A 25,955-nucleotide genomic window follows, 5' to 3' on the forward strand; every position below is an offset into this window, starting at 1 on the left:
ATGAGAGTAACGGCTTGTGGACTTTCTGATCAAGGAAGACCTATTAGCTGAGTAGGGAAAGTAAAGACAAGCTAAAACACTGTCTAAAGGGCAGTGGTCTCTACCTGTCCACAGCTGTACTTGAAGCCCTCAGGGCACACAAAGCAGTGTTTTATTCAACCATTTGTTTTGAAATGTCAATGAAGACCTCAGATGAATAAGAGTAATTCACTTTTGTTTTGGGAGCATCATTATCACAGTGACACACAACTAACTGCTCAAACACTGTCTAGAAGACCAAGCCCCTCAGGGGACAGCCTGGGGCCTGGTGTGGAGGCAGGGCTTCAGGGCCCTTACCCTACTCCAGCACTTCCCCCAAGAGAGGGCCTGGGCCACTCACCAGATTTAGATCTCCCATGGGCAGCACTTGAGGCAATAGTGAGAGACTGGGGCTTTATAGGGTCCCCCTGGACAGGATAGCTTCCAGCACTTGGAACTTGGATGTAAGGCCCCACAGCGGCAACTCTGCCAGATGTGCTCAGGGGAGACTGCGGTGATGATGTGCCATTCACACGGTTCAACTGTAAATCAGGAGGAAATGGAAGAGTTAAGATACTGCAAAATAAAAAAAACACTAATCCTTCAGTTCACTGGACCCCAAGTGTGGGAGTCATTCTTTCAGTAATAGCCACCCTGGAGAGCTACAAAAGCAGGGACCAATGTGATGACAGCATAGCTTCCAAGGACCACAATGACCTCCCTCGTCCTGGGGACATGTTCTCTCCCCTGGGTGGGCAGAGGCACTTGTCAAAGCCTGTGCTCCAAGCATTGTGTCAAAGCCTGTGTTCCAAGCATTGTTTCAAATCCTGCTCCCCACTTACTGTGCTGCCCTGGGCTAGTGACTGAGCCTCTGCCTGTAAATTCAGAATGAGAGGTGCCCTAGGACAAGAGGCAAGGTGCCCAGGTGAGGCTCTGACTCCTGATGGTGAGTCTGGTTCTCTGAGGGCAGCTGTGCCTTTCTAAGCAAGGACATAGACAGAGGATACTGGCTACAAAATACTGCACAAGAACAAAAAGGCCCGATTCCTTAGGGTCCCTAGGTACACCTTCTGTGGAGGTCCACAACCTCCTACAACCGTCTGCATGTGTCACTATGATGAGAGGATTCAAGACTCTCATAACTGCTCAGAATACTTAGGACCTTCAGGGGGAGGCACATCTCTGCAGAAGCACTGACTGGCTTCTCAGAGATCCACTGGAGCAGCAGATAAAAGGAATAAGGACATTTTTGTTTGGGGTTTTTTTTTAAATATTTATTTTTTAGTTGTAGATGGACACAATGTCTTTTATTTATTTACTTATTCTTACGTGGTGCTGAGGACCAAACTCAGGACCTTGCCCATGCTAGGTGAGCACTCTACCCTGAACCACAACCCCAGTCCAGATAAGGACATTTTGATGATTAATTTTATGCTTCAACTTGGTTGGCTCTGGTGCCCAGAGACTTGGCTAAATAGGAGTCTGGATGTTATCAGAGTTTTGGCTTTTACAGGAGATTAACATTCATATCAATGCACTCTGAGTAACGTAGATGATTCTCCATGGAAAGGTGGACCACATCCAGTCAGTGGAAGGCCTTAAAAGAAGATTGAGGATCCCCCAGAAGGGGTGCTAGAATAGACTGCCTTGAACGTGAGCTGCAACACCAACTCCCCCTGGGCCGGCAGGCTACAGGCCTGCATGCAGATTTTGGAATTGCTAGACTCCATGTTCACATGACCAACTCCTGGAGATAAATCCCTCTCTCTACACACACGCACACAGTCACACACACATGCACGCACACTATGGATTCTACTTCTCTGAGAAACCCTGAACATCATACCATTACTAAAGTTCTGCCATGTAACTCAGTGTGGAGCAGATGCATGAATCCTCTCACCTATGGTCTGTGCTATTGGTAAGAGAGAAAAAGGAAAACTATCATCTGAAATCACAGTTACACAAACTACTGACTTTCAAGCTTGGGTTGAAAGAAGGGTAGATGCGTAAGTAAAAGATGGATTCTGCTGTGGAACGGCAGCTCCCCTCTTCCTCTACCATCTTCCACACCCATCCCCCCAGGGAAGGCCCTGACATCCATGCCTGCCTCCTCACAGCATCCTTCAGTATAGCAGAGGCTGACAAGAAGACACTGCCACCACACCACAAAAGCATCAATCACTTAGTATGTGTATGGGAACTCTAGGAAGACATCCTTGCTATCAGCACCTGCTCTGCTCTCATGGGCTTATAGCCAGTTTTGTCTGATCAGCTGTGGCAAGTAAGGGGAGGGAGCATGGTTCATTTAGTGAGATTAGCATTTGTAGATGAGCTACTTTTTGAGGTTTATCTCACAGACATTTTCTCTATCACATGCCTGGATTTTTTTGCCATAAAGACGTTCACGCAATTCATTGATTCGCTTGTCCATCATGGCCACCTCCATGTTGCGCTTATTTAAGAGCTCCTTCTGCTGCTGGAGTTTTGAATTCTGTTCCTGGTTAAGCTGGTTACGAATCTGCAAAACAGAAAGAACAACTTTTAAGACCTGTATTAATGAAGAGGTCAAATTCTCACTGCAGGGAGAAAAAGAAAAGAAAGAAAAAAGAAAAAGTAGAATTAAATTTGGATGTGTTTAGACAAATGTACTGCCATCCATGTGCTACATGTTCTGTAAATCAGCACAGGCAAAGCCAGAACAGAGTTCTTATGGAACAAAAAGAGACCAAATGCATGGAACTACAAGTTCTCTTCAAAGTAGACACAGGGACTAGGGCCAAAAGGAACTCTAGGAGACCATCCTGGAGCCTTGGGGACAACCACCTAGGGCTCCATTTAGGAGTAAATCACATACATTCATCATACCTCACCAAAACCCTAAAAAGTCTGCATGCTTAGCAATTGCTTCAAACATAAAAGAATGTTAAAGAACTTAACAGCAAGCACGAGTCATTTTATTTCTCAACACCTTCATTTCATAAAATGATATAGTACTTTTCTTAGCAAGTACTAATAAAATCACAAAACTTGTTTCCGGCTTGGAAATTCACCTGAATGATAACTTATGAGAAATAGAAATCTAGAGGTTATGGACTGAATGTTGGTGCCCTCCTAACCTCATACCTTGAAGCCCTCAATGTGATGCTGTTTGGAGGTGGGGCCTGTGGGTGGTGATGAGGTTTGGAGGAGGTCAGAGGGCAAGCCCGAACAATGTGTTGATTATGTGTCCTTCTAAGAAGAGAGCCAGGCACAGTGATGTACATCTGTCATCAGATGTAAATCACTGGGGAGGCTGAGGCATGATTCCAAGTTCTAGGCAAGCCCAAGCAACTTAGAACCTCAGCAACTCAGTGAGAACCTGTCTCAAAGTAAAAAAAAAAAGTGCTGGGTTCACTTGCAAAAAAAAGTGCAGCAGCCAGTGATATATGTCTACGGAGATGTATATCACACAAAGTATGTATGTCACACAGAGAATGAGCAGAATTCAGGGATCCAATCAGATGCAGAGCCTGTGGACAAGAACAGAACCAAAAGCCTGGTGGGTTTTGATGTGATGGAATGTGGGAATTAGAGGAGTGGTACTTGGATTCATTTGTGGTTGAATTTAACCCATGAATGTTCCTTACTGCTGTGTGATTTTTGGTTTAATACATGTGTCTTATGACTACAACCATACACTCATGATTCCATTTTACCTCATTTTACAAACCAGATTATATTTAGGTATCTATTATTACTTTGTACAAAAAGATTTTGTTTAAGTATATGACTTTTAATTTTATTTTATTGTATTATATAATCTGACATAAAATGAAGGTTAAAATTTCTTCCCCAGACCCTACTTTTAATCAAAGTCTTGTTAAAAATGCAAGTTTCTAGAGTCCTCTACATGTCTTATTGAAGAAGTTCTTTGGAAACCAAATATATATATTTATACCACACCTGCTTTTTACTTTTTTTTGGGGGGGGGCAGTTACTGGGAGTTGAACCCAGGTGTGCTCTACTGCTGCACTACATCCTCAGCCCTTTTTATTTTGATTTTGATTCAGGACCTCACTAAGTTGCTTAGGGACTTGCTGAAGTTATATCCATCCTCTACTCAGGAGAAAGCCAGAAAGAGGAGAAAGTTTTATATAAATATTCCCCAGACTCAGGTGTATCACCTGCAGTTCTTGGTAAAGTCTCTTCAATTCCACCGCTGCTGGTCCTGTCAGCTTGCCGTTATGAGACTGGAACCCATTCAGTTTTCCTTTCTTTAAATCTTCCAATTGCTGACTAAGCTGATCAACTCTTAAAATTGCAGTCTGTACTTCCTGCTTCTTTTCCTGGAACATGGCGCTGAACCTTTCTATTTCAGCAGCTATAATTGCCCACCAAAAAAGAAAAAAACTCATTTAAACTGACATTCTGTCTTTTTAATATCTATATGCTGCACTCAACTCTGGTATTATTTAGTGCCAGACCATGGATTAAGTGTTGCGTTATCAAGTCTTTGGAACACGTGACATGACATGACTTACAGAGCAAACCATTTTCTCTGTAACTACTGAATGTTCCTGAAGGCAACTGATTCAGAAGCTAGCTTGGCCACACTACTCAGGAGTTTCAGGTACCAACAGAACAAAGGCCTGGTGAAGGTCTTGCTAATCACTGTAACATAATGTATGTAATCACTGAAAAAACCACAGAGCCCACACAGAAACAAAAAACAGCAATCTCGTGGTGAAGCTTAAAATTTCAGCCATTTCATGACAAAGGATACTAATAATGAGTGAGTCCTGGAGCAGCCCTGGCCAACCAAAGGACTCCAGTCACCAGTGTACAAGAGGTGACTGCATCATCAGGGTTGGACTAAAATAGACCGTTTCCATGAATATGCACAATTGCTACTGTTAATAAAAATTTTCAAAGAAGAAATTACCTTGATTTGATCAATACACAATGTATACCTGTATCAAATTATCTCACTGTATCCCCAAAATATGTATAATTAAAATTATATTTAAAAAACCAAATCCAGAAAATTGACGTTAACACTACATTATGAATTCAAATACAACCTAATTTGGATTTCACTAGTTTTATATTTACTTCTTTGTGGGCTGGGGGAATGTATAGTTAAAAAAAAAAAATCACTTAACCTAACCAACCCAGTTTTCTTAGGTGTAGAAAACAGTAAAACTTTAGTGCACTTGCTATAGCAAAATTCCACATGAATTCATGCCTAAACCATCAGCAACCAGCCTCTGACTTATCTAGGCCTGGAGCGTATGGACACAGTGGGCCGCGGGAACCTACATAGATTGCCGTTCATGATTTTGCTATAATCAACTTGTCCTCTCATGGCACGAATTTTCTTCAGCTTGTTTTCCTGGGCTTCAACTCGTTCTTTCAGTTTCTGAAGCTTTTCGTTTTCAGAAATAGACTGCTGCTGGCGGCGTTCCTGTTGCTTTAGAAAATGTAAACGTTGTTCCTGACAAAGAAGGGAAAAAATCTTAACTTTGCAAATTAAAACTTACAATTACATGTATATACTTTTTAACTGAGTGTATTCCATTCCTACTTTAACAAATATTTAAGAAACACTAAAAGAATTTTTAAAAATTCTTTAAAAAAAAATCTTTAAAAAAATTTCTTTAAAAAAATTCTTTAAGGTGCACTTAACCACTGAGCCACATCCCCAGGCCCCCTTTTGTATTTTGTTAGAATGGGTCTTCGCAGAGTAGATAAATTGCTGAAGCTGGCTTTGAACTCACGATCTTCCTGCCTCAGCCTTCTGAGCCATTGGGATTACAAATGGGTGCCACCACACCCAGCACTAAAGGAATCTTGTACAGAGTAGTTCACAAAAGCCTGAAATTACTGGGTATTAATGTGAGATGAGTCTGGGGATTTTCAAGAGGATCTGACTAAGTGCACTGCTCTGCATCACTTGGTCGATATCAGCACCACTATGGAAGGTGCAGATAGGCTCACTGCAGAGAGCATGTGCCCAATGCCAAATCTCTGCACTCCACCATACCTGTCAAGTCTCTGTCAAACTTGTTTCCACCAGAGTATAGGCTTTCTGCTGCTACAACACTTTAACCACTCCTTAACTTCCCAAAGGAAATGAGCGTGAGCAGCAGAGTTTTACATGAAAACAGAAAAGGCCATCAGTCAGGAGATGAGCCTCCAATTTCCAGGGACACTGAACAATCAAGGAAGTGTTTGCTTTTTTAAGTATTAATGATAAAACATTTTAAAAAAGGATACTTCTAAAATAAAAAATATATGTAATGCTTTTCAGTAGTTTTTCCCTTATTAATGTGAAAACATACCTTAAGGATAACAGTCAAAATTAAATATTCATGCCCACATGTATGCATGAAATATACCCAAACAAAGAGAGGCTTAGGTAAGATTTTGCAGGCATTACATACCACTTTCTGAAGGAAAGGAAAGACGTTAGGGTTAGAGTATTTAAGATCTGGCATTCACTGTGGTCTGCATCACTGAATAAATATATCTATAATTTTTTGTGTGTGTGGTACTCGGGATTTAACCCAGGGTCTCACATGTGCTAGCCAAGCTATCTATTACTGAGCTACACCCCAGCCCTTATTTTATGTATTATTACTTCTTGTGGTTCTGGGGTTGAACCCAAGATATCACACATGCAAGGCAAGTACTCTGCCACTGAGGTATATATCCAGCCCTTTTTATTTATTATTATTTTTTTAACTTTGAGACAAGGTCTTGTTAAGTTGCCCAGGCTGGCCTGGAACTTGTGATCCTCTTACTTCAACCTCCTGAGTAGCTGGGATTTTAGGCACGTGATAATACATCTGGCTATAAAGTTGATTTTGTTTTACCCAGTACTGGAAATTGGGGCACTTTATCACTAAGCTATACTCAACCCCAATCCTTTCCATTATTTTTTAAATTTTGAGACAGGGTCCTGCTAAGTGACCCAGGCTGTCCTCAAACTTCCTGCTTCAGCCTCTCTAGTAGCCAGAATTCCAGGTATGTGTCACCTCACCTAGCCTATTTATTGTTCTTTTTGCTGTTTTTTAATAGCAATATTCTTGGATCAATATATTGAAAGGAAATATGCAGAATTAGAAAATTTATAATTACATAATACTATGTGTATTTCATCTTAGAAATTATCAAGAGGGTGAAATAATTTCTAATTTTAATTGCTTTTATTCTTATAAATCCAATAAAATTTATGAGACAATGTTTTAAACAAATCCAACAAATTATTATTTACATAAAAGTAGACAGATAGTACAATGAACTGTATATCCAATGCATGAAAAAAATGAATTGGTAATTTCCTGGGGGCCATCTGTGAATTGTATGTGAACTAAAGTGCTGTTGAAGCCATTAGGCAGGAAAGCCTGGTGGTATCAGGAACTCCAGCAGCAACCCCAGTGGTTTGAGAATGCCTGGTTCATGTGGCTTCCTACCCAGCTCCATCTCAAGTTCAGCACAGCACCAGAGAGGAGGTGACCCACTGGAGCCACACTGCCTGTTGGAGATGGGTCTGGCTTGCTAAAATGCCAATCAACCTGTTTACTGCAAGACCCCTGCCACACCAAGAAGCAAGCACCAACCAAGACTCCTCCAGCTGAAACCTTATTTCTGCCTTTGATGTACTCCCCCTTAAATAAAGAATCTGAGCCCTTTTAAAGTTGTTCAGTTCCAGCTCCTACCAGGACTGGAAGACCTATCAGATGCTCCCCTTTTTATAATCAATTTCTGGCTCTGGCTCTATTTCTTACTAATTATTTCAGACTTTTTGTTTCCCGGGCAGCTCACACCTCCTGAGCAGGAACCTATCCTGGTAGGGTGCTGGTCACCCTGCAATAGTCATTTATTCAACTAAGTAAATCTCTCTACAGAAGAAAGCAATAAGAACTTAGCTGGTAAGGTTTAAAGGTTCTCCCTAGAGCAGTTTCAGAGCATTTTAAGGCCATTTACAACATGAGTCAGTTCCAGGAGGCATGGGCAACAGGTCTGATTTTTTTAGTCTATCAAGTATGACTAAAATATGATTTAGAAAAATTCCAAATCCAGCTTTACAGAATCCCAATCACAATTGCAGAACGCAGTGAATAGACTAAGTCCGCACGCCATCAACCAGATAGGTCCAGCACAGAGCAGCACGCCAGGCAGCCTTTCACCAGCTGTCTACATCCAGGGCTCAGCCAGACCTTCCAGCACAGACTGTGGGGCTCCTCTACAATACCAACACCAACCCCTGGCAGAAAACATGCCAGAGGAAAGCAGAGGTAACAGCAGAAAGTATCCTTTCCAAATTCTGTCCTTCATTTGAAAAGGGCCAACTATCTCCTGTTTAGAGTGCCTGCATGGCAAGGGTCAGGGACTCTTGCTGGGATGCCTCCCCACCATCACGATGCTAAGGAGCATCCATTAACACAGAAGGGATCACACAGAGAAAAAGACACTGTGTTAACACTCGTGCAAAATAGATGAATTCTAATCTGAAAGACTTTTGAGGCACACACATTTTGAATAATGCTTCCATAACTCTGTATTTGTAACTTACCTTGGCAACCAACATTTGCTGCTGATTTTCAATTTGCTGCTGTTGCCTAGCTGCCATATCTTGGAGCTCTGAGAGGGTAAGTTCAACACGTGGATTCCCAACCTGCCAAGAATGAAAGGTATTCATTGATATCTATGTTCACCTGCAAAATCATTTTTCTGTGGTGCCAGAATTCACACAAATCCAGATTTTAGATAGAAGTTAAGAGGATGCAAATTATTTTCTCTTAAGACTTTTTCCTGGGCTGGGGATGTGGCTCAAGCGGTAGCGTGCTCGCCTGGCATGCGTGCGGCCCGGGTTCGATCCTCAGCACCACATACCAACAAAGATGTTGTGTCCGCCGAGAACTAAACAATAAATATTAAAAATTCTCTTCTCTCTCTCTCTCTCTCTCTCTCTCCTCTCTCACTCTCTCTTTAAAAAAAAAAAAAGACTTTTTCCTAATTGTTGACTATTTTTATTAACTATGAATAACAGGTTTGAATTTTTTTTCCCGAACAGCTTTCCTAATGCATAAAAACCAGACACTATAATAATACAGGGATAAACATTAGGAAAATGTGTCTTGGGGCTGGGGATATAGCTCAGTTGGTAGAGTGCTTGCCTCACATGCACAAGGCCCTGGATTCAATCCCCAGCACCCCCCCCCCCACACACACACCTGTAAAAAAAATGTTTTATAAGTAAATTATTTAGTATGGACTGGAGGTTTAATAAATGTATTTGAACAGATGGGGCTGTCAAAATATTTAAGAACATATAACCACAATTGTATGGATGATACCCAAGGGCATCAACTTACTGTCATCTGCTTTTTTTTATTTATTTTTTTTTAGTTGTAGTTGGACACAATACCTTTATTTTTATTTATTGTTATGTGGTACTGAGGATCGAACCCAGGGTCTCGCACGTGCTAAGCGAGTGCTCTACCACTGAGCCACAGCCTCAGCCCCTGTCATCTGCTTTTGAGAAAATGAAATACATAACAGTTTCTAAAATACAAGTGCTTCAATAAGGATTAGAATGGCCTACAGGAAAAAGTGACACATGATCTGACAGAATCAAGTATGTGAGATGAATACAAAAAGGTGATACCTTGGAGTGGCAGCTGGCCACACACCTTCTTCTGTAGCAATGCCCTATAAGCCAGTGGACTCCAGAGGCAAGTGCTATAAAATCCCCGTTTCACAGAAAAGGAAAGAAGCAGAGGCATCTCCCTACATCCCACTGTGTGCACTGCACTGTGCCCAGTGTTTCGGGCACCATGCCACACATTCTCCAAGACAAGCCTCTCTGCAAGGCATGAGACCACTCAGTGAAGGGCACGCCAGAGGAGGCAGCTTACAAAACAGCAGAGCCTTGCTCTGATCAAACTGCCTTCCTGCGCCCCTTCAGTTCCAACCATGGCGGCCACATCAACTCTCAAGACCCTTCGCCTTCTACCACCCTTAAATCTCTCATGATTCTTGAGTCAGTTCCAATCCCTGTCCCTCTGGCTCCATGTCTTCCCAAATTTTTATGTATTAGAGCACATTCTTTACTCCAGAAGAATGGAATAGGTATTAGTCCAGCGGTCTTACCATTCTATGTATCTAAATTAGCTCCTAAGGAGTAATGTGAAGCTCACCTCTCTTAAACTAAGTTTTTGTTTTGTTTTGTTTTTGTTTTTTGTGGTGCTGGGGATTGAACTCATGGCCTTGTGCATGCAAGGCAAGCACTCTACCAACTGAGCTATATCCCCAGCCCCAAAATTAGGTTTTTTTTTTTTTTAACTTCCATTATTTTGAGACAGGGTCCCACTAAGTGACCCAGGCTGGCCTCAAACTTGTAATCTTCCTGCTTCCATCAATGCTTAGAATATCAATCAAAAGGATAGAAGTGAAACTTTTAACTGTTTGTATTCTGGCGCTTAACATAAAAAAATGTAGAGCTTATAAAATATTTTATTTTTGTTTAAACTGAAACATTTTATTCACCATCATAAACATTTATACTCTTTGCAGAGGTTGCATGTGTTTTTCTAATGACAAAATTAAATTATACCATGTTGTCAGAAAGCATTCCGGTGTTGTGTATATACACTAATATACAGCATTAATATTTTAGTGAAGTAGATCTTATGTGCAGAAAAGTGTGGTAAACCATAATATACAACTGAATCAATTATTTCAAAGTGAATAATTCACTTTGTGTTATTCAATTGTACTTAAATGGGTTATAAAAACATACAGCCAACCAACATGAAGCAATTTATATTTTAGTATATATTCCCTTAACTATTCACTGTGAACATTTAGCAACACAAAGCACTTTTTCAGTTTTTTAAAAATATTTTTTAGTGTTGATGGACCTTTATTTTATTCATTTATTTATATGTGGTACTGAGAATTGAACCCAGTGCCTCACACATGTGAGGCAAGCACTCTACCACTGAGCCACAACCCTAGCCCCACTTTTTCAGTTTTTTAAGAAAACAAAAATGCTTCAGTGAAAATTTGATCCTTTTATAACAGGGATATATCACTGTACTACATTAAACAATCCCAGCTTACAATTTTAAAATTCCCTTTGATCTCAACTTATTCAAACAAACTTATGCCCTAACTTGTTCTTATTTGTCTTCACTGCAGGATGAGATTAGATCTTGCAACCAGGCCCTTCAGGGACCCTGGTGATGGCAGAATCACTCAATGAATATGGCCCCAGTGCAGACCAGGACAGCCACCTCCATCACTGAGTGAAATGGCTAGAAAGTCCTCTCAGCCAGCCAGGCAAGCATGGCAACATGGCCAGAACCCAAAGGAAAGGGCTGGCAGCCTTCTGTCTGCTCCTGGGATCCTCCTTGAGAACAGCTGCCTGCACCCAGGGCTCAGGGACCTTGCTAATGTCCCTCTTCACTATCTGAGCTCTGGATTCTGGGAAAGCAGTTATGTTCCTAATAAACCTGGTTCATTCTCCGGCTAATGCGGGCATCCTCACTCCCCATGGTCGATGCAGCTCAGCCCACTCAGGTGTGACTACACACATATACCGTAGCACCGGCAGAGTGGCCAAAGACAGTTTTTCTGATTGCTCATCTGATCACCCTTTTCTCCTAACTCTCATAAATCTATTGTGGAAATGGGAACTCAAGAGACTAACTTCTGCTGTGCAACATTTTTACATACATAGTATTAGCTGATGGAAGGCTTGTACCAAGAGCCTATTAGCTAACATGAAGCTTCATGAAGCTATAAGCTATAGGAGCAATAAGTCCTGTCCTGGCCCTGGCCACAGCCACCAGGGACCAGAATTTTCTAAGTGACTCAATCCTTTTTCTCCCTCCACCAGATCCATGTCATAGTCTGCCATGGATGACCTCTTTTCAAACTCAAACACCCAGACTTCTTTCATTCCATCTTCCTTGAAGAGTCTACATCCTCCTGTCATTATGGTTTCCCTACAGATCTCTCCCAATCCCTCATTAACCCAAATGGCTTCGGGCCCTTATCACCTCCTTCTGACCATGTCCCCCAATCCCTGTCTGTCCACAATGGCCATATGCTGTGGTGCCATGGCAGTTCATAAACAAAAAAGCTAAACGATGTGCTTGAGACTTGGCACCCAAAGAAGAACTGGGTGCAGTCCCCCACTCCACACACAAGGCTGAGAAGGCATGAGCAATGCTTGTTTCCTGGTCCTAAACTATCCACGCACAGCACAATACTGTAATAATCCATTCACTTCCCATGCGCCAGACACACAATCTTAGACCCTGAGGACCACACAAAGGTAAAATTGCTCTCCTGTTATTTTCCATGACACTCTCTTCTGATGAAAGAAAAGAGAATCTCATGTGGGAAGCAACTAGATTACTCCATCATATTCAACTATGACCATGAGAAACGGAGCTCAGGTTTTCTTTTGTATTTCTACTGCAAAATAAAAGTAGCATTTCCCAGGTAACAGTGAGAACCTAGATCATCACCATGCACTCTGGGAGAAGTGCACTGCTCAAGCTAAGCAGCCATCCCAAAAAGCTCATGAGAAGCACATAAAAGCAGACATTCCACCAAGCGCAGTGCATACACCTGGAATACCAGTAGCTCGGGAGGCTGAGGCAGGAGGATAGTGAGTTCAAAGCCAGTCTCAGCAAAAGTGTTCATTTATTTAGATGGAGGTTATCAGTGATTTATTCCTTTGTATTGTTGACTAGTTTCCCAACACATGGACACATCCTGTTTTGTTCACCCATTCTTCTATAAATGGATAGTAGAGGACTATTTTCATTTTGTGGCTATGATAAATAAAAGGTGCGACGAGCAATCATGCACTGATATTTACATGGACAAAGGCTTCTACTTCTCTTGGGTGACCAATATCAAGAGGTGGACCAGGTGTGTGGTATGGCAGGTATATGTCTAATTGCAGTAACTGTTAGACTGTTTTTGACAAAGAAGGGATTACAAATAAATGGTATTTAAGGATCAGACTTTCAACAAAGAAGCTAGCCTGTGATTTGCCAAAAGTTAGATAAGAAAAGGAGGCTTATTTTCCATGTTAATTTCTCATCTTTGTTAATGTGTGTGTAAATCATAACTTGAGAAGCTACCAAAATAAATAATGTTTGAAAACTAGGCTACCAGAATGAGATTTTTATAGATACTAAAAACAGCTACAACTCACTTAAAAACTATAGTTGTGGCTTTTGATCACAGGTCAGTTGGTGACATGGCTTTAATCAAGCACATTTTTTGCCTCTCCAGGCAATGTTTTAAATGTTACTTTAAATTGGTAGTACAGCAACCCAGGTATTAAAGATATATTGTCATGATCAACAATTATGCAATATAAAATACACATCTTCCACCATAATAACATGTTTTTGTAGATTTTTTAGTCTCTCCAAACATTATAAAGAAGACAGTTTACATTCTGTTTAACAGGAAAACAATCTGCCAATATGTACCAAAAGTAATAGCTTTATCAAAGACTGTAATTTCATCCAGAAAACAGAAGGGTCGTCACATTATGGACTTTAACTCTTAACACTGCAGACTTTTGTTTTTTAAACTACACCATTCTTCATATATTTTTTGGGGGTGGGCATAAGGACTCTTTCATCCAAAAATGCACTAACTAAATACTGTATAAGAAGTGATACTTGCAGGGCTGGGGTTGTGGCTTAGTGGTAGAGCGCTTGCCTAGCATGTATGAGGCACTGGGTTCAATTGCGGTTAGCACTGCATATAAATAAAGGTCCATCAACAACTAATAAAAAAAATTTTTTTTAAAAAAGAAATGATACTTGGATATTACAGTTTCAGGCAAACAGACACACTCACCATCTTACTCAACCCATCCTTCTACTCACAGACCATGGTACAACTTGAAATTGTACAGCACAGATGAATCCAACAGGCAGCTTCTGCGCTCTCCATGCTTCTCTATTTATATGCACGTGTGACTCTCAAGTGCTCCTGTTCATGCTACCCTAAAGGTGCTTTCTTGTCCTGTGACTATTCAGCCAGTGCAATCTTCCAAAAGTTGAAAATTTGGTGAAGAATAAGATGCAGAAGGGAATCACACTTTGAAGTCATTCCAAAGAGTGGTTCCCTTGTATCCTGCCTCCACTAATCACACCTATGTGAAACACTCCGTCCTTCCTCTGGGAGGCACCACACTTTCATTACACAGCACTTTATGTGCCGACTGAATCTGTATGTTATTTAGGTTTGGGAAAATTACTAGTGTATCAAGAGGCTTTTTTTTTTCTTTTTCTTTTTCTTTTTTTTTTTTTTTGAGATGGGGTCTTGCTATGTGCTATGCTGCCTAGGCTGGCCTAGAACTTGTGGGAGGACTCAAGTGCTTCTCCTGTCTCAGCCTATGAAATAGCTGGGACTACAGGTGTGTGCCACCACATCTGACAACAATCCATCTTTCTTCATGCCTTTATTGGTCATACATTTTTGTATTTGTGAAAATAATTTGGGAATCAACAGTCCATCTTTACCCATTCCACAGGTACCATGTATTAACTGTTTACTGCTGAGGAACAGGTCACCCCAAAACTTAGTGGCCTAAAACAACAAAAAATATTCTTAGGGCTTAGTGTCTGTAGGCATGGGATTTGGAAGCAGCTTGGCAGGGTGATTAAGGTTTCTCCCAAGGTTGAGTCCCATGTCAGCCAGGGCTGCAGTCATTTCAAGGCTTGATTGGGGATCAAGGATCTGATTCCAAGAGGGCTCACGTGCATGGCTAGTGATTTGGTACTGGCTGCTGTTGGAGGCCATGGTTTGTTCCCTAAGTGGGCCTCTTCATAGAACTGCTTGAGCATCCTCTCGACATGATGGCTGGTTTCCCCCAGAGCAAGCAATCAAGAAGGAGCACCAGGAGGAAATTATCTTTTTGAATTTTTTGTAAATGAACTAGCCTCAGAAGGAGAAGCAAGTCACCAAGTCTGTGAGAGGAGGGAAATTAAACTCCTTTGAAAGGAGGTATGTCAAAAAATCTGCAGATGTTCTTAAAAACCACCTCAGCCATTTACTGTAAACTCCTACAATAACTCTATGTACCTAAACTTATTTCTTAATTATTCCCCACTTACAGGAGTTCAGATGTTATTCCAAACAGCACTATCACAATCCAGAGAAAGAGTATGCCTATCTTTTTTCCCTTTCCATACCCAATGTCTTAATGTACCTATCTTCAAGGGAGCTACTACCACCAACAGAGGTTTTAAACATAAATGGTACTTTTATCCCTCAAAGCCCATCATAGAGTCCTTGGCAATCAGTTGATAGAAAAGACCAGTAGATTTTGTTAGCAATTAAACACCTACTAGTAAATGGGTCACTTCAGATTTCTCTAATTTTAATACTCAACCAACCTACCTCCCCTTTGGTTATAATAAATAAGAAATTCACTGTTATATTATTTGGAAAAAAAAAGATGAATTCAGTGAGATGACACAGAACAGCTCCACTTCTGTCCTGCCTGCTGCAGCACTCGGGTCATACTGGAAAGCACACTTCCACTACAGTCCAGCCTCTCTCCAGCCAAACTCCTCTCATTCTTCCCAGGACTGGCTTCCTCCCTAAATTCCCTATTGTGACCCCAGCATGGCCACTGATTTGAACCTCCCTTGCCTGACATTCAAACTGTTGCTTAAGTGCTCTTTACCCTCTCATGCCTGGGCTTGCCTCTTCCCGTTCCTCTCCACATGGGTATTTGCTTCATTCTTCCTGATGTCTATAATTCCCATGCCCCTAATTTCTAAACTTTGCCTATCCTTAAAGAAAGACCTAGCGGCAAGACCATCTGCTTCCTGAAATTGTTCCTGATTCACAAAGGAACTGCCCATACAATTGTTCTGAATTCAGGATGTTTATTCACTTTCAGAGACGGGAAGAACTCAGTACTTTTAAATTAATTCTGAATTCTAGAGAGTCCACAATTAATGCATAACGAGGGTCTACTGCATGTCAGCACATATGCAGATTGTATAAACATTTTTATATACCTTAATTAAGCTTACAGAAGTCCTAGGTAAACAGTTCTTAAGCTTATTTTAGGGATAAGAAAGCTACAGCTCTGGGCAGCTGGTGACTGGCTGCTCTAACCTTCTGGGGTGGGTCTATAGCAGACCAGGACCCTAGCTAAACCCCTGATAGCTGGCAGATGATCTTTCCATCACACAGAGGACACTGCCACCTATCTATGTGCCAGGCTGCAGCACAGGCACTCTTGACTGCTCCTGACCAAGAGCATTTATCACATCAGAGGGTAAACACTCTAAACACCATGGAAAGTTACTACCTTAATCACATGAAAATACTGTTTTTATATGGCCATATACATCAACAATTTCATACAGTTCAACCTAACAGGAAAGGATTAATCCTCCCCCTTGAAAATTAGGAATGCTAAAGATAACTTGATTGAGAATAAAATAAAGAGAGAATGATGAGTGCATTGGAAATGAAGCTCAATGGTAGAACATTTGCCCACCACTCATGAGGCCCTGGGCTCCATCCTCAGCAAAGCAAAAAAAAAAAAAAAAAAAAAAAAAATGAGTGTGAGTGAGATAAGAGGAAAGAGTAATGAAATAAGAGTGACAGTTTTTGGAAGATTTTGAGAAATAACAAAATAGATTAAATGTCTCCTGCCTAGAGGCATTGAGGGGCTTTGGAGGGTAGTGATGGCTGGGGTGACATTGCCAGGGCACTCCAGAGGAAGCCTAACCTCATCCTCATCTTTCTAAGGGTAACTTCACTGAAGCAGTCATGAATCGATTATAAGAGCTAATGAACTGATTTTTTTTTTTGTACTGGGGATTGAACCTAGGGGTACGTTATCATGAGCCACATCTCCTGCCCCTTTTACTTTTTTATTTTAGATAGGGTCTGGCTAAGCTGCTGAAGCTGGCCTCAAACTCCCCATCCTCTTGCCTCAGGAGTAGCTAGGATTATAGGTGTGCACTACATCATGCCCAGCAGAAATACAGGCTCGAGGCCAGCCTGGGCAATTCGGTGGGATTCTGTCTCAAAACAAAAAATAAAAAAGGACTGGGCACAGCTCAGTGGGAGAGCAGTACTGGGTTCAATCCCCCATGTGCAAAAACACAGACAAAAAGATTTCTATAATGATCATTTTGTTAGCTGATAATGTTTCTGGTTTAAGATATCATCTCAAGACATATTTTTTCTAAATTGTAATTTGTAGATAGCTGTACACCTTTTATGATTATATCACCATCGCTTTGTAAATTTTACTTTCCAATATTTTTCTTTGAAAATGATTCTCTCCCCAGGATTCAAGTAGTGATGACTGCTCTTGGAGCACCACAGACCAGGGCCTCCTGGCAGCTTCCTATCCCCAGCTCCCTGTCCATCCTTCACTGCTGCAGACTGTACCAGGACCCCTCTGAAACAGCTCACTTAAAATCTGTAGAATTTAGTTGAAGCATTTAGTAAATGAAGACCCAGCACCTCCCAGGTAGTACTCTGTTTGCCCCCTCTTTCAGGGTCTCCTTCCTTCCTGACCCACCCAGTTTACAGCTACTACCAAAAAATCTCCTGCTTCTTCTCTGCCTCTGCAGAAGCCTCTGATTGCTCTCTGGGACATCTTTCTGGATAGCCTCCTGGATGCAGCTGATCAAACATGCCTTACTACTGCGGTGCTTGTTCTACTTTCTCTACACTTTTCAGACAATTTATTTGTTTACAAACTTATCTCCAGGGCCGGGTTGTGGCTCAGTGGTAGAGTGCATGTCTAGCATGTGTGAGGCATTAGATTCAATACTCAGCACCACATATAAATAAAAAAATAAATAAAAATCCCATCAACAACTTAAAAATATATATATATATACATACACACACATATGTGTATATATGTATATACATACATATATACATATCTCTAAAAACAGCTTTTCTTTATCAAATCAGAGAGGAGACTCCAATTGGCCTCTACCACACATCTTTTATAATTTCTTTGGTCTCTCTGAAATTAAAATAAATTGGATAGAACAGTTTAAAAAAAATAAAAGAGAAATTCTAAGCCTGGGTTTAATCCCCTAAGTAACCCTTAGTAATTCTTTATACTGACATGTTTCATAGGTTCTTCTTCTATGTGAATCTCTTACTATAAAAAAGAATTAGACAGAATGTCCAGTATCCTATATTATTTGTAATTACACTGTAATTTAATTGTCATAATATTTTTTAAAAAGCTATAATTATTTTTTTAAAGTATAAGTGGCTTCTCAAGCATAATGTCATTTCAAAACTAACATTCTTAAAACACAACTCATGCAAAATCATTAGGATAAAATCTACTTATGCTCATGAAATATTCTAGAATATTAAGTCATTCCTCTTTTTCCCTACCTTTTCAAGGTTATAAATTTTCAGGTTTGAAGAGTATTTTTACTTATCTGTTAAGCAAATAAAAAAGTGATGATAACATCAATATATAAGAAATGTTTAGTAAAACTAAGGCTCTTGATTCTTTAACATATCACTGTATTCTGGAAATTGAATATTTCATATTCCAATAAGCACTAAACCTCACAAATTAGAAAGAGCCCATTGGGGCTGAGGTCATGGCTCATGGTACAGCACATACTTAGCATGTGCAAGGCCCTGGGTTCCACCCCCAGCACTAAGAAACAATCAAAAACCCCCAGGACCCAATTAGATATCTAAAACATATATATCTTATATAACCCTACCCCATGCAGTACTACTACAAAATGTCATTTTGTTTTGTAAGTGTAAACTATATATACTATAAGTGTAAATTATATATATGTGAGTGATCAGTTCAGTTCAACACACATTTATACCTAAGGCAAGATGCTAGGAACAGCTAGGGCTAAGGGATCAGTAGGAAAATAGAGCTATCAACAGAATAAGAAAAACACCATACCCCGCTGCTAGACAACTGCAAGCAAGACAGCGGGGGGACTACTTCCAGCAGCATGGTGGACAGGACACTCTAAATTGCACCTGCAATAACAGCATCTAAAACACAACACAAGCCTAGGTGGTACACGCCTGGAATCCCAGTGCCTTGGGAGGCTAAGGCAAGAGGATCTCAAGTTTGAGGCCAACCTTAGCAACTTAGCAAGATCCTGTCTCAAAAAAAAAAAAAGAGGAATCTGGGGAGAAGTTCGCTGGTAAGCGCTACCCTACCCAGAGCCAAAAAATAAATAAAAGACAGGGACTGGGGTTGTAGCTCAGTAGTAGACTGCTTGCCTCTCATGTGGAGGGCCCTAGATTCGAGCCTCAGCACATAAAAAATAAAATAAAGGCATTGTGTCCATCTACAACTAAAAAAAACCCCACATAAATAAATAAATAAATAAATAAAAGACAATACAAAACATAAGAAAGATATTTTTAAAAGCATTACCAAGTTGACACAATAATAAACAACTAGGGTTGTGGCTCAGTGGTAGAGTGCTCACCTAGCATGTGTGAGGCGCTGGGTTCAATCCTCAGCACCACATAAACATAAATAAATATGTAAAGGTATTGTGTCCATCTACAACTAAAATATTAATATTTTTTAAAAAAAATAAGAAAGCAGATACTCTGAGCACTGAAGGAACACCAAAGCTGGCTCTGCCCTGAGGCTTCTGCCCACGTGGACACTCGAACTCCAAAAGCTGGAGTGAACATTTGATGCACAAGTTGGCACAGACATCTGCTTTCATTTCACTCCAGCAGATGTTTAGGAGGAGAATTTCTGGGTTGTATAACTGATTAAATCTAGCGAAACAGCCAAACTGTTTTGTAGATCATGGAGTCTTACCTTCCTAGCAGCGATGCCCAAGAGTTCCTACTCTCTCCTTCCTCACCAGCACTTGCTATGATCCAATCTTTTAACGTCAGACATCCTAGTGCTTCGTGCTTTCCCAAAGGCAAGGGATGATGTTGAATACCTTCCCATGAGCTTGACACTCATATATCCTCTTTAGTCAAGGGACTGTTGAATCTCTCGTCCATCTCTTTTTAAAACCAGGATGTGTATTTTCTGGTTGAATTTTAAGAGTTCCTTATATATTATGGATAACATTCATCAAGTATAAGATTTGTAAGTACAGGAGGAACTCTCTTGTCTTTTTATTTTTATTTATTTATTTTTAAAAGATTTATTTAATTTTTTTTAGCTGTAGTTGGACACAATACCTTTATTCCATTCATTTATTTTTATGGGTGCAGAGGATTGAACCTGGGGCCCCACACATGCCAGGCAAGCTTTCTACTGCTGAGCCACAATCCCAGACCTTGTCTTGTCTTTTTACAATAAATATTAAAAAGCACTTTATGTGAACTAAACAGCCAAATGGACATGGCTGAGGACAAAGGTAATCACCTTTGATATATTTACAAATATCCTGAATACAATACAAAATGAAAATATTAAAAAGAAATTCAGAGAAATTAAAAGAAATCTGTACCTAGTTTTGCTCCAAGTGGAGGATTATTTGATCCTAATTTAATTAGTTCCCCAAACCAAGAAGTAGGACTCTAGGAGCACAGACAACAATCAGGCCGGAAGCAGCAGGGTAGGATGAGCTGTGCCATAGTACATCTGAGACAACCCTTGGCCAGAAGTGAAACTGGATTAGCAGTCCAGTCATATCACAGATGGTCATGGCCACAGAAAGTGCCAACACCTCTGTAAAGGCGAATAAAATGGAGAGCACTGAGGTAAGGCAGACTGAGTAAAAGACAGCAGGGAAACCCCTAGATCTCCTCCCCTTCTAGACATCCTACCCTGGCAGAAGTCTATAAGTTTTTTTCTAGACAATTAAAATGTTATCTGACAGGTATGGCTAAGTCCTGGATACCATAATGTAAAAGGGGGGTTGAGTGACTATAATAACAAAAGCTTCCAAAAATAATCAGACATTTATGGTCAATTGATTTGACAAAGGTGTTAAGAAAATTCAGTGAGATAAAGAACAGTCTTTTCACCAAATGGTGCTGGAATAATGAGATATTTACATGCAGAAGAATGAATACAGATCCCTACCTCATACCATACACAAAAGTTAACTCAAAACAGATGACAGAAATGCAAGAGATAAAACTCTCTTAGAAGAAAACATGGAAGGCAAGATTAACTGGTCCTGGGAACTTGTATAGTATATAGGAATAAAGCAGAAACCAATTTATTTTAAGCTAGATTGGTTAAGAAAACAGGACAGTATTTCCAGGACACTAAGCAGAATGTGTTTTCTCCTTTGTTGATTGGGCTATGTCCTTTTGCTATAGTACATCATCCTATGAGTCCTCCTAGCAAATTGGAATTTGGGGGTATTCTTGGGAACCCCAATACAGGAACATACAATGAGAATAAAGCAGTGTGCCTTTATAAGGAAAAAAAAAAAAAAGCCGCCACACAGATTAGCCTGCAATTTTCAGAGACTAGAACTTCCCAGCCTCTTGCCTCAGCAGCTGCTAATAGCCATGAATCATACTAACTCAGCATCCTGCCTTTTGCTTCCAACCCACCCTTTCCTCATAGCTGCCACTTGATCTGCTCTGAGTTGCCTCAGCCCCAAGTGCTGAAGCAATTCAGTAGTACCATTATTCTATACCAAGGATATAGGATATATATATATATATACACACACACACACACTCACACACACACACCAAAAAAACCAAAACTTTTTTGGGAAAGAAATTTTAACATAGTATTAATTTAAAAATGCATGTAAAAGTGCTTTGTAGACAAGGAAGTATTTTACAAGGGAATGTGTTACTAGGCTTAAAAGGCAGGTGTGTGTACTATAAAAGACAGCAACATCTTTGATGTGATGCTTCCAGCACAAGGTTATTCCTCTAGACCAGGTCTCATATCTTCCTCTATTATAAACTCACATAAAGTGTATATACATATTTCAATTTTTGATTTAAGGTTTCAGTTTTGTTGCTCTTAAAATGTATACATTATTTCCAAATTAACAAATCAATTTCATCAAGTGAGAAAAGATCATAGACCCATCACATCAAAATCGGCCTTCGTATTTTATTGTACCACTGGAATCCTTTCCTTCTGAGTCCCCTCAATGTATCATATAAACACAGTCACTCCACCTTAACACACTGCCTACCCAATGTATTTTGTCACCATCTCAAGTTCAGGTCATGATAAATTTTGAGACTCAAAAAGATCTTCAAACCTCTGCTAGACAAGTAAATTTTGAATGCTTACAATAGTGTGTACCTGTGACCTGGAGGTTCTCAAACCTGGCAGGACAACACAGTCACATGGGAGTGTTCTAGACTCCATCCAATTTACTGAAACATAATTTCCATCAATGCCTCTACTCTTTAAGACTCCTAAAGTAGGGCTGGGTATGTGGCTCAAGCGGTAGCGCGCTGGCCTGGCATGCGTGTGGCCCGGGTTCGATCTTCAGCACCACATACAAACAAAGATGTGTGTCCGCCGAAAACTAAAAAATAAATATTAAAAAATTCTAAAAAAAAAAAAAAAAAGACTCCTAAAGTAGAGAAGGTTGGCAGACTGCTACAGGGCTGTAGAGCTGGGCTGCACAAATAAGTCAGATGGCACGAGTAAGAGGAGGACTTGTGCAATGATTTTTATATTCTGGAATGTAGGAAAGGAGAATCCACCACAATCTTGATATCAAGGATGTTTCTTCCTTGACCACAAAAGGACTATGACATTGAAACCAAAAAGAAATTAAAATATAATCTATAACACATGGCTCTGCAGTACATATCTGCAAAATGTATAATAACAAAACTACTAAACAACTTGTAAAAGTTATTACTAAAATTTCCTACTTGCTCTTTCTTTCAATGCACATCCTTAAAAAGGCTCTCATTTCTTGTTCTTTTTTTCCTTTCTTGTTCTTGTATAGTACTGGGAATTGAACCCAGGGGTGGTCTATCCCTGGGGCTATGCCCCCACCACTTTTTATTTTTTTTATTTTGAGACAGGGTCTCATTAAATTGCATAAGATGACCAGGAATTTAAGATCCTCCTTGCCTCAGTCTTCTGAGTAGCTAGGGTTACAGGCAAGCACCACCGAGCCTGGCTAACTCTCCATTTTCTTCCTCACCAATAACCAACATTTACCCTGCTCATCACCTCTGCACCAGAGTGACAAAGGAAGACACCTCTCTCTGAGCCAGCTGTTCAGAAGAATTCACTCACTACCCATCTTGTCAACATTGAAGACATGAAGTAAGAATGCCACTTGACAACTAATTCAGAAACCCCTCTGCTCTTCTATATACATCAGGCACATGTCTACTGCTCTAAGATGGGGAGTGGGTAGCATGTGGAAGGAAGCCAGAGGGTTCTGCTCTGGTGGAGACTCTGTCTGCATTATGAACCACAGTGTAGACAGGCAAAAATCACTTAGGGACTGCTTCTTTATAATTTCATAAAATATTTTTAAATCCTTAATGGAAATGAGAATTTCTATTCCCTCAAATAATTCTTTAAAAATAAATTATAGGGGCTGGGGTTGTGGTTCAGAGGCAGAGCACTTGCCTAGCACACGTAAGGCACTGAGTTCGATCCTCAGTACCACATAAAAATGAAATAAAGATATTGTGTCCACCTACAACTAAAAAATAAATATTAAAAAATAAAATAAAAATCAATTACAACCTAAATTCATTAGTTGCTGGGGTTAGGAATACAGTCAGTGGTAGACAGCTTGTCTAGACATGTGAGGCCCTGAGTTTCATCCCAGTACCCTCCAAAAGGAAAAAAAAATCCATTAGTTTCTATAATGCTACTTTAAAAAAATTCAATTCAGGGCTGGGATGTGGCTCAAGCGGTAGCGCGCTCGCCTGGCATGCGTGCGGCCCGGGTTCGATCCTCAGCACCACATACCAACAAAGATATTGTATCCGCCGAGAACTAAAAAAAAATAAATAAATATTAAAAAATCTCTCTCTCTCTATCCTCTCTCACTCTCTCTTTAAAAAAAAAATAATAAAATAAAAAAATAAAAAAATTCAATTCAGTGGGGTGCAGTGGGATATACGTATAATTCCAGTGGCTTGGGAGGCTGAGGCAGAAGAATTGCAAGTTTAAAGCCAGCCTCAGCAAATTAGTGAGATCCTAAGCAACTCAGTGAGTAACCCTATCTTGAAATAAAATACAAAAAAGGACTGGGATGTGGCTTGGTAGTTGAGTGCCCGTGGGTCAATCCCCAGTACCAAAAAAAAAAAAAAAAAAAAAAAAAAAAAACCACACACACACACAAAAAAAAACAACAGTTCACCATGACTTACCCCATTTTCAGTGCGTTTTTCTCCAGGTACATTTATTACATTTCTCTGAGTTCTTTGCTCTTGGGTCTGACGGTTACCTAAAAGAAATGAAAGAACCAGATTTACTAACATGCATATTAGAAAAAAAAATATTCTCCCATTTCTCTATTTAAATACTTATTGAACACAAATCTAAAATGCCAAGTTGAGAAAGTCAAGACTTAGTTCAGTTGAGCCAGGCACAGTGGTGCATGCCTGTAATCCAGGCCACTCTGGAGGCTGAGGCAGGAGAATCGCAAATTCAAAGCCTATCTCAGCAACTGAAGGAGCCCCTATCTCAAAATAAAAATAAATAAACAAAAAGCACTAGTGATATAGCTCAGTGGTAAAACAATCTGGGTTCAATGCCCAGTACCCATCCCCCAAAAAAGCACAGCTAAAAACTGTTCCACATTCATCTTTCATAAAATTATTTAGCTAGGTACAATGGTGCATGCCTATAATCTCAGCAACTCCGGAGGCCAAGGTAGGAGAATCTTGAGTTCAAGGTAAGCCTCAGCAACTTATTGAGACCCTAATAAACAACTCAGTAAAACCTTGTCTCAAAATAAAAAATAAAAAGGGCTAAGGATGTGGCTCAGTGGTTAAGTCCTCAGTACCAAACAAAAACAACAACAACAACAACAAACCAACAAAAAATTGTTAAATGGAATCCTTTCTTTTTACATTTTATCTCAATCTTGAAACTGACTTGTCAAAAGGTTTCTAACACTTAAAATGGCAAAGATGGTAAATTTGGGGTTAAGTATATTTTACCACAGTATAAAATAAATTTTCAAAAAAGGCTTTTATATTTCAGAAGACACTAAAACAGAATTTATTATCCACTAATGAAAAAATGGATGTAAAAAAACTCACCTACACTTATTGGGTTAAAACTGAGATGGTATACCCTCGCCAATCTGACAATGTCATGAATCTCCCTTTGTTCTGTAAAAATTAAATTTTTTATTTAAAAAAAGGCATCAATTTAAACTGGAAAAATTCCCTATTTGTTCTGGCACCTTCTTGAAAAAGGTAAAGCATAGTGAGGATGCAGCAGTATGTGGCTCTGCAGAGCAGGCCCTGGGTCTCTGAGGTGCTGCAGGGCTGCTCCTGCCTGACCACCTGGTTTGCAGTTGGTGCCATAAAGAAAAGTCAAGCCCAGAGCTATTTTAATACCCAAGAACACATGACCTAAGGGTCATGCCTAATGTTTAAAAATGTTTTCCTTTTATTCCTTGCCTACTTTGAAAAGTGTAAACAAAATTCACATTTTGGATGTATGGTTTCCTTAAACCATGTATTCTCGAAATGGTGATGACAGTGCCCCACAGGGCAGAAGCTGGTGCTTAAGGGGTTAAAAAAAAACCTCACTCTTTATGTACAAAGCAAAGATATATAGTACATAAATGTATAAACAGTATAGCTAATGGAGGGAGAAGGAAGGACAAGTAAGAACCCAACATCCACATATCTAATCATAGAAATGTTCACATGTGGAGAGACACACAGGAGAACTGGAATCTTATGGATTCCAAATATTAGAGGATTCCTTATGTTTATCAGATGTTTTTATT

The 25,955-nt window shown here is 40.0% G+C and overlaps 1 protein-coding gene across 1 annotated transcript in view; it reads right to left on the reverse strand.

Annotated features, from left to right (window-relative positions):
- PPP1R13B (protein phosphatase 1 regulatory subunit 13B) overlaps nt 1-25,955 on the reverse strand; it is a 78,501-nt gene that overhangs the window by 11,612 nt on the left and 40,934 nt on the right. Inside the window, exons 4-9 of the mRNA XM_081291733.1 lie at nt 24,358-24,434; nt 8,579-8,680; nt 5,320-5,494; nt 4,185-4,381; nt 2,399-2,539; nt 380-560 (exon numbers count right to left, since the gene is read on the reverse strand). Of these exons, the coding sequence (XP_081147859.1) occupies nt 380-560; nt 2,399-2,539; nt 4,185-4,381; nt 5,320-5,494; nt 8,579-8,680; nt 24,358-24,434 (873 nt within the window). The remainder of the gene's footprint in view (nt 1-379; nt 561-2,398; nt 2,540-4,184; nt 4,382-5,319; nt 5,495-8,578; nt 8,681-24,357; nt 24,435-25,955) is intronic.

This window comes from Spermophilus citellus (assembly GCF_964194105.1).
Source record: "Spermophilus citellus genome assembly, chromosome: 4".
In the NCBI taxonomy this organism is placed as follows: domain Eukaryota; kingdom Metazoa; phylum Chordata; class Mammalia; order Rodentia; family Sciuridae; genus Spermophilus; species Spermophilus citellus.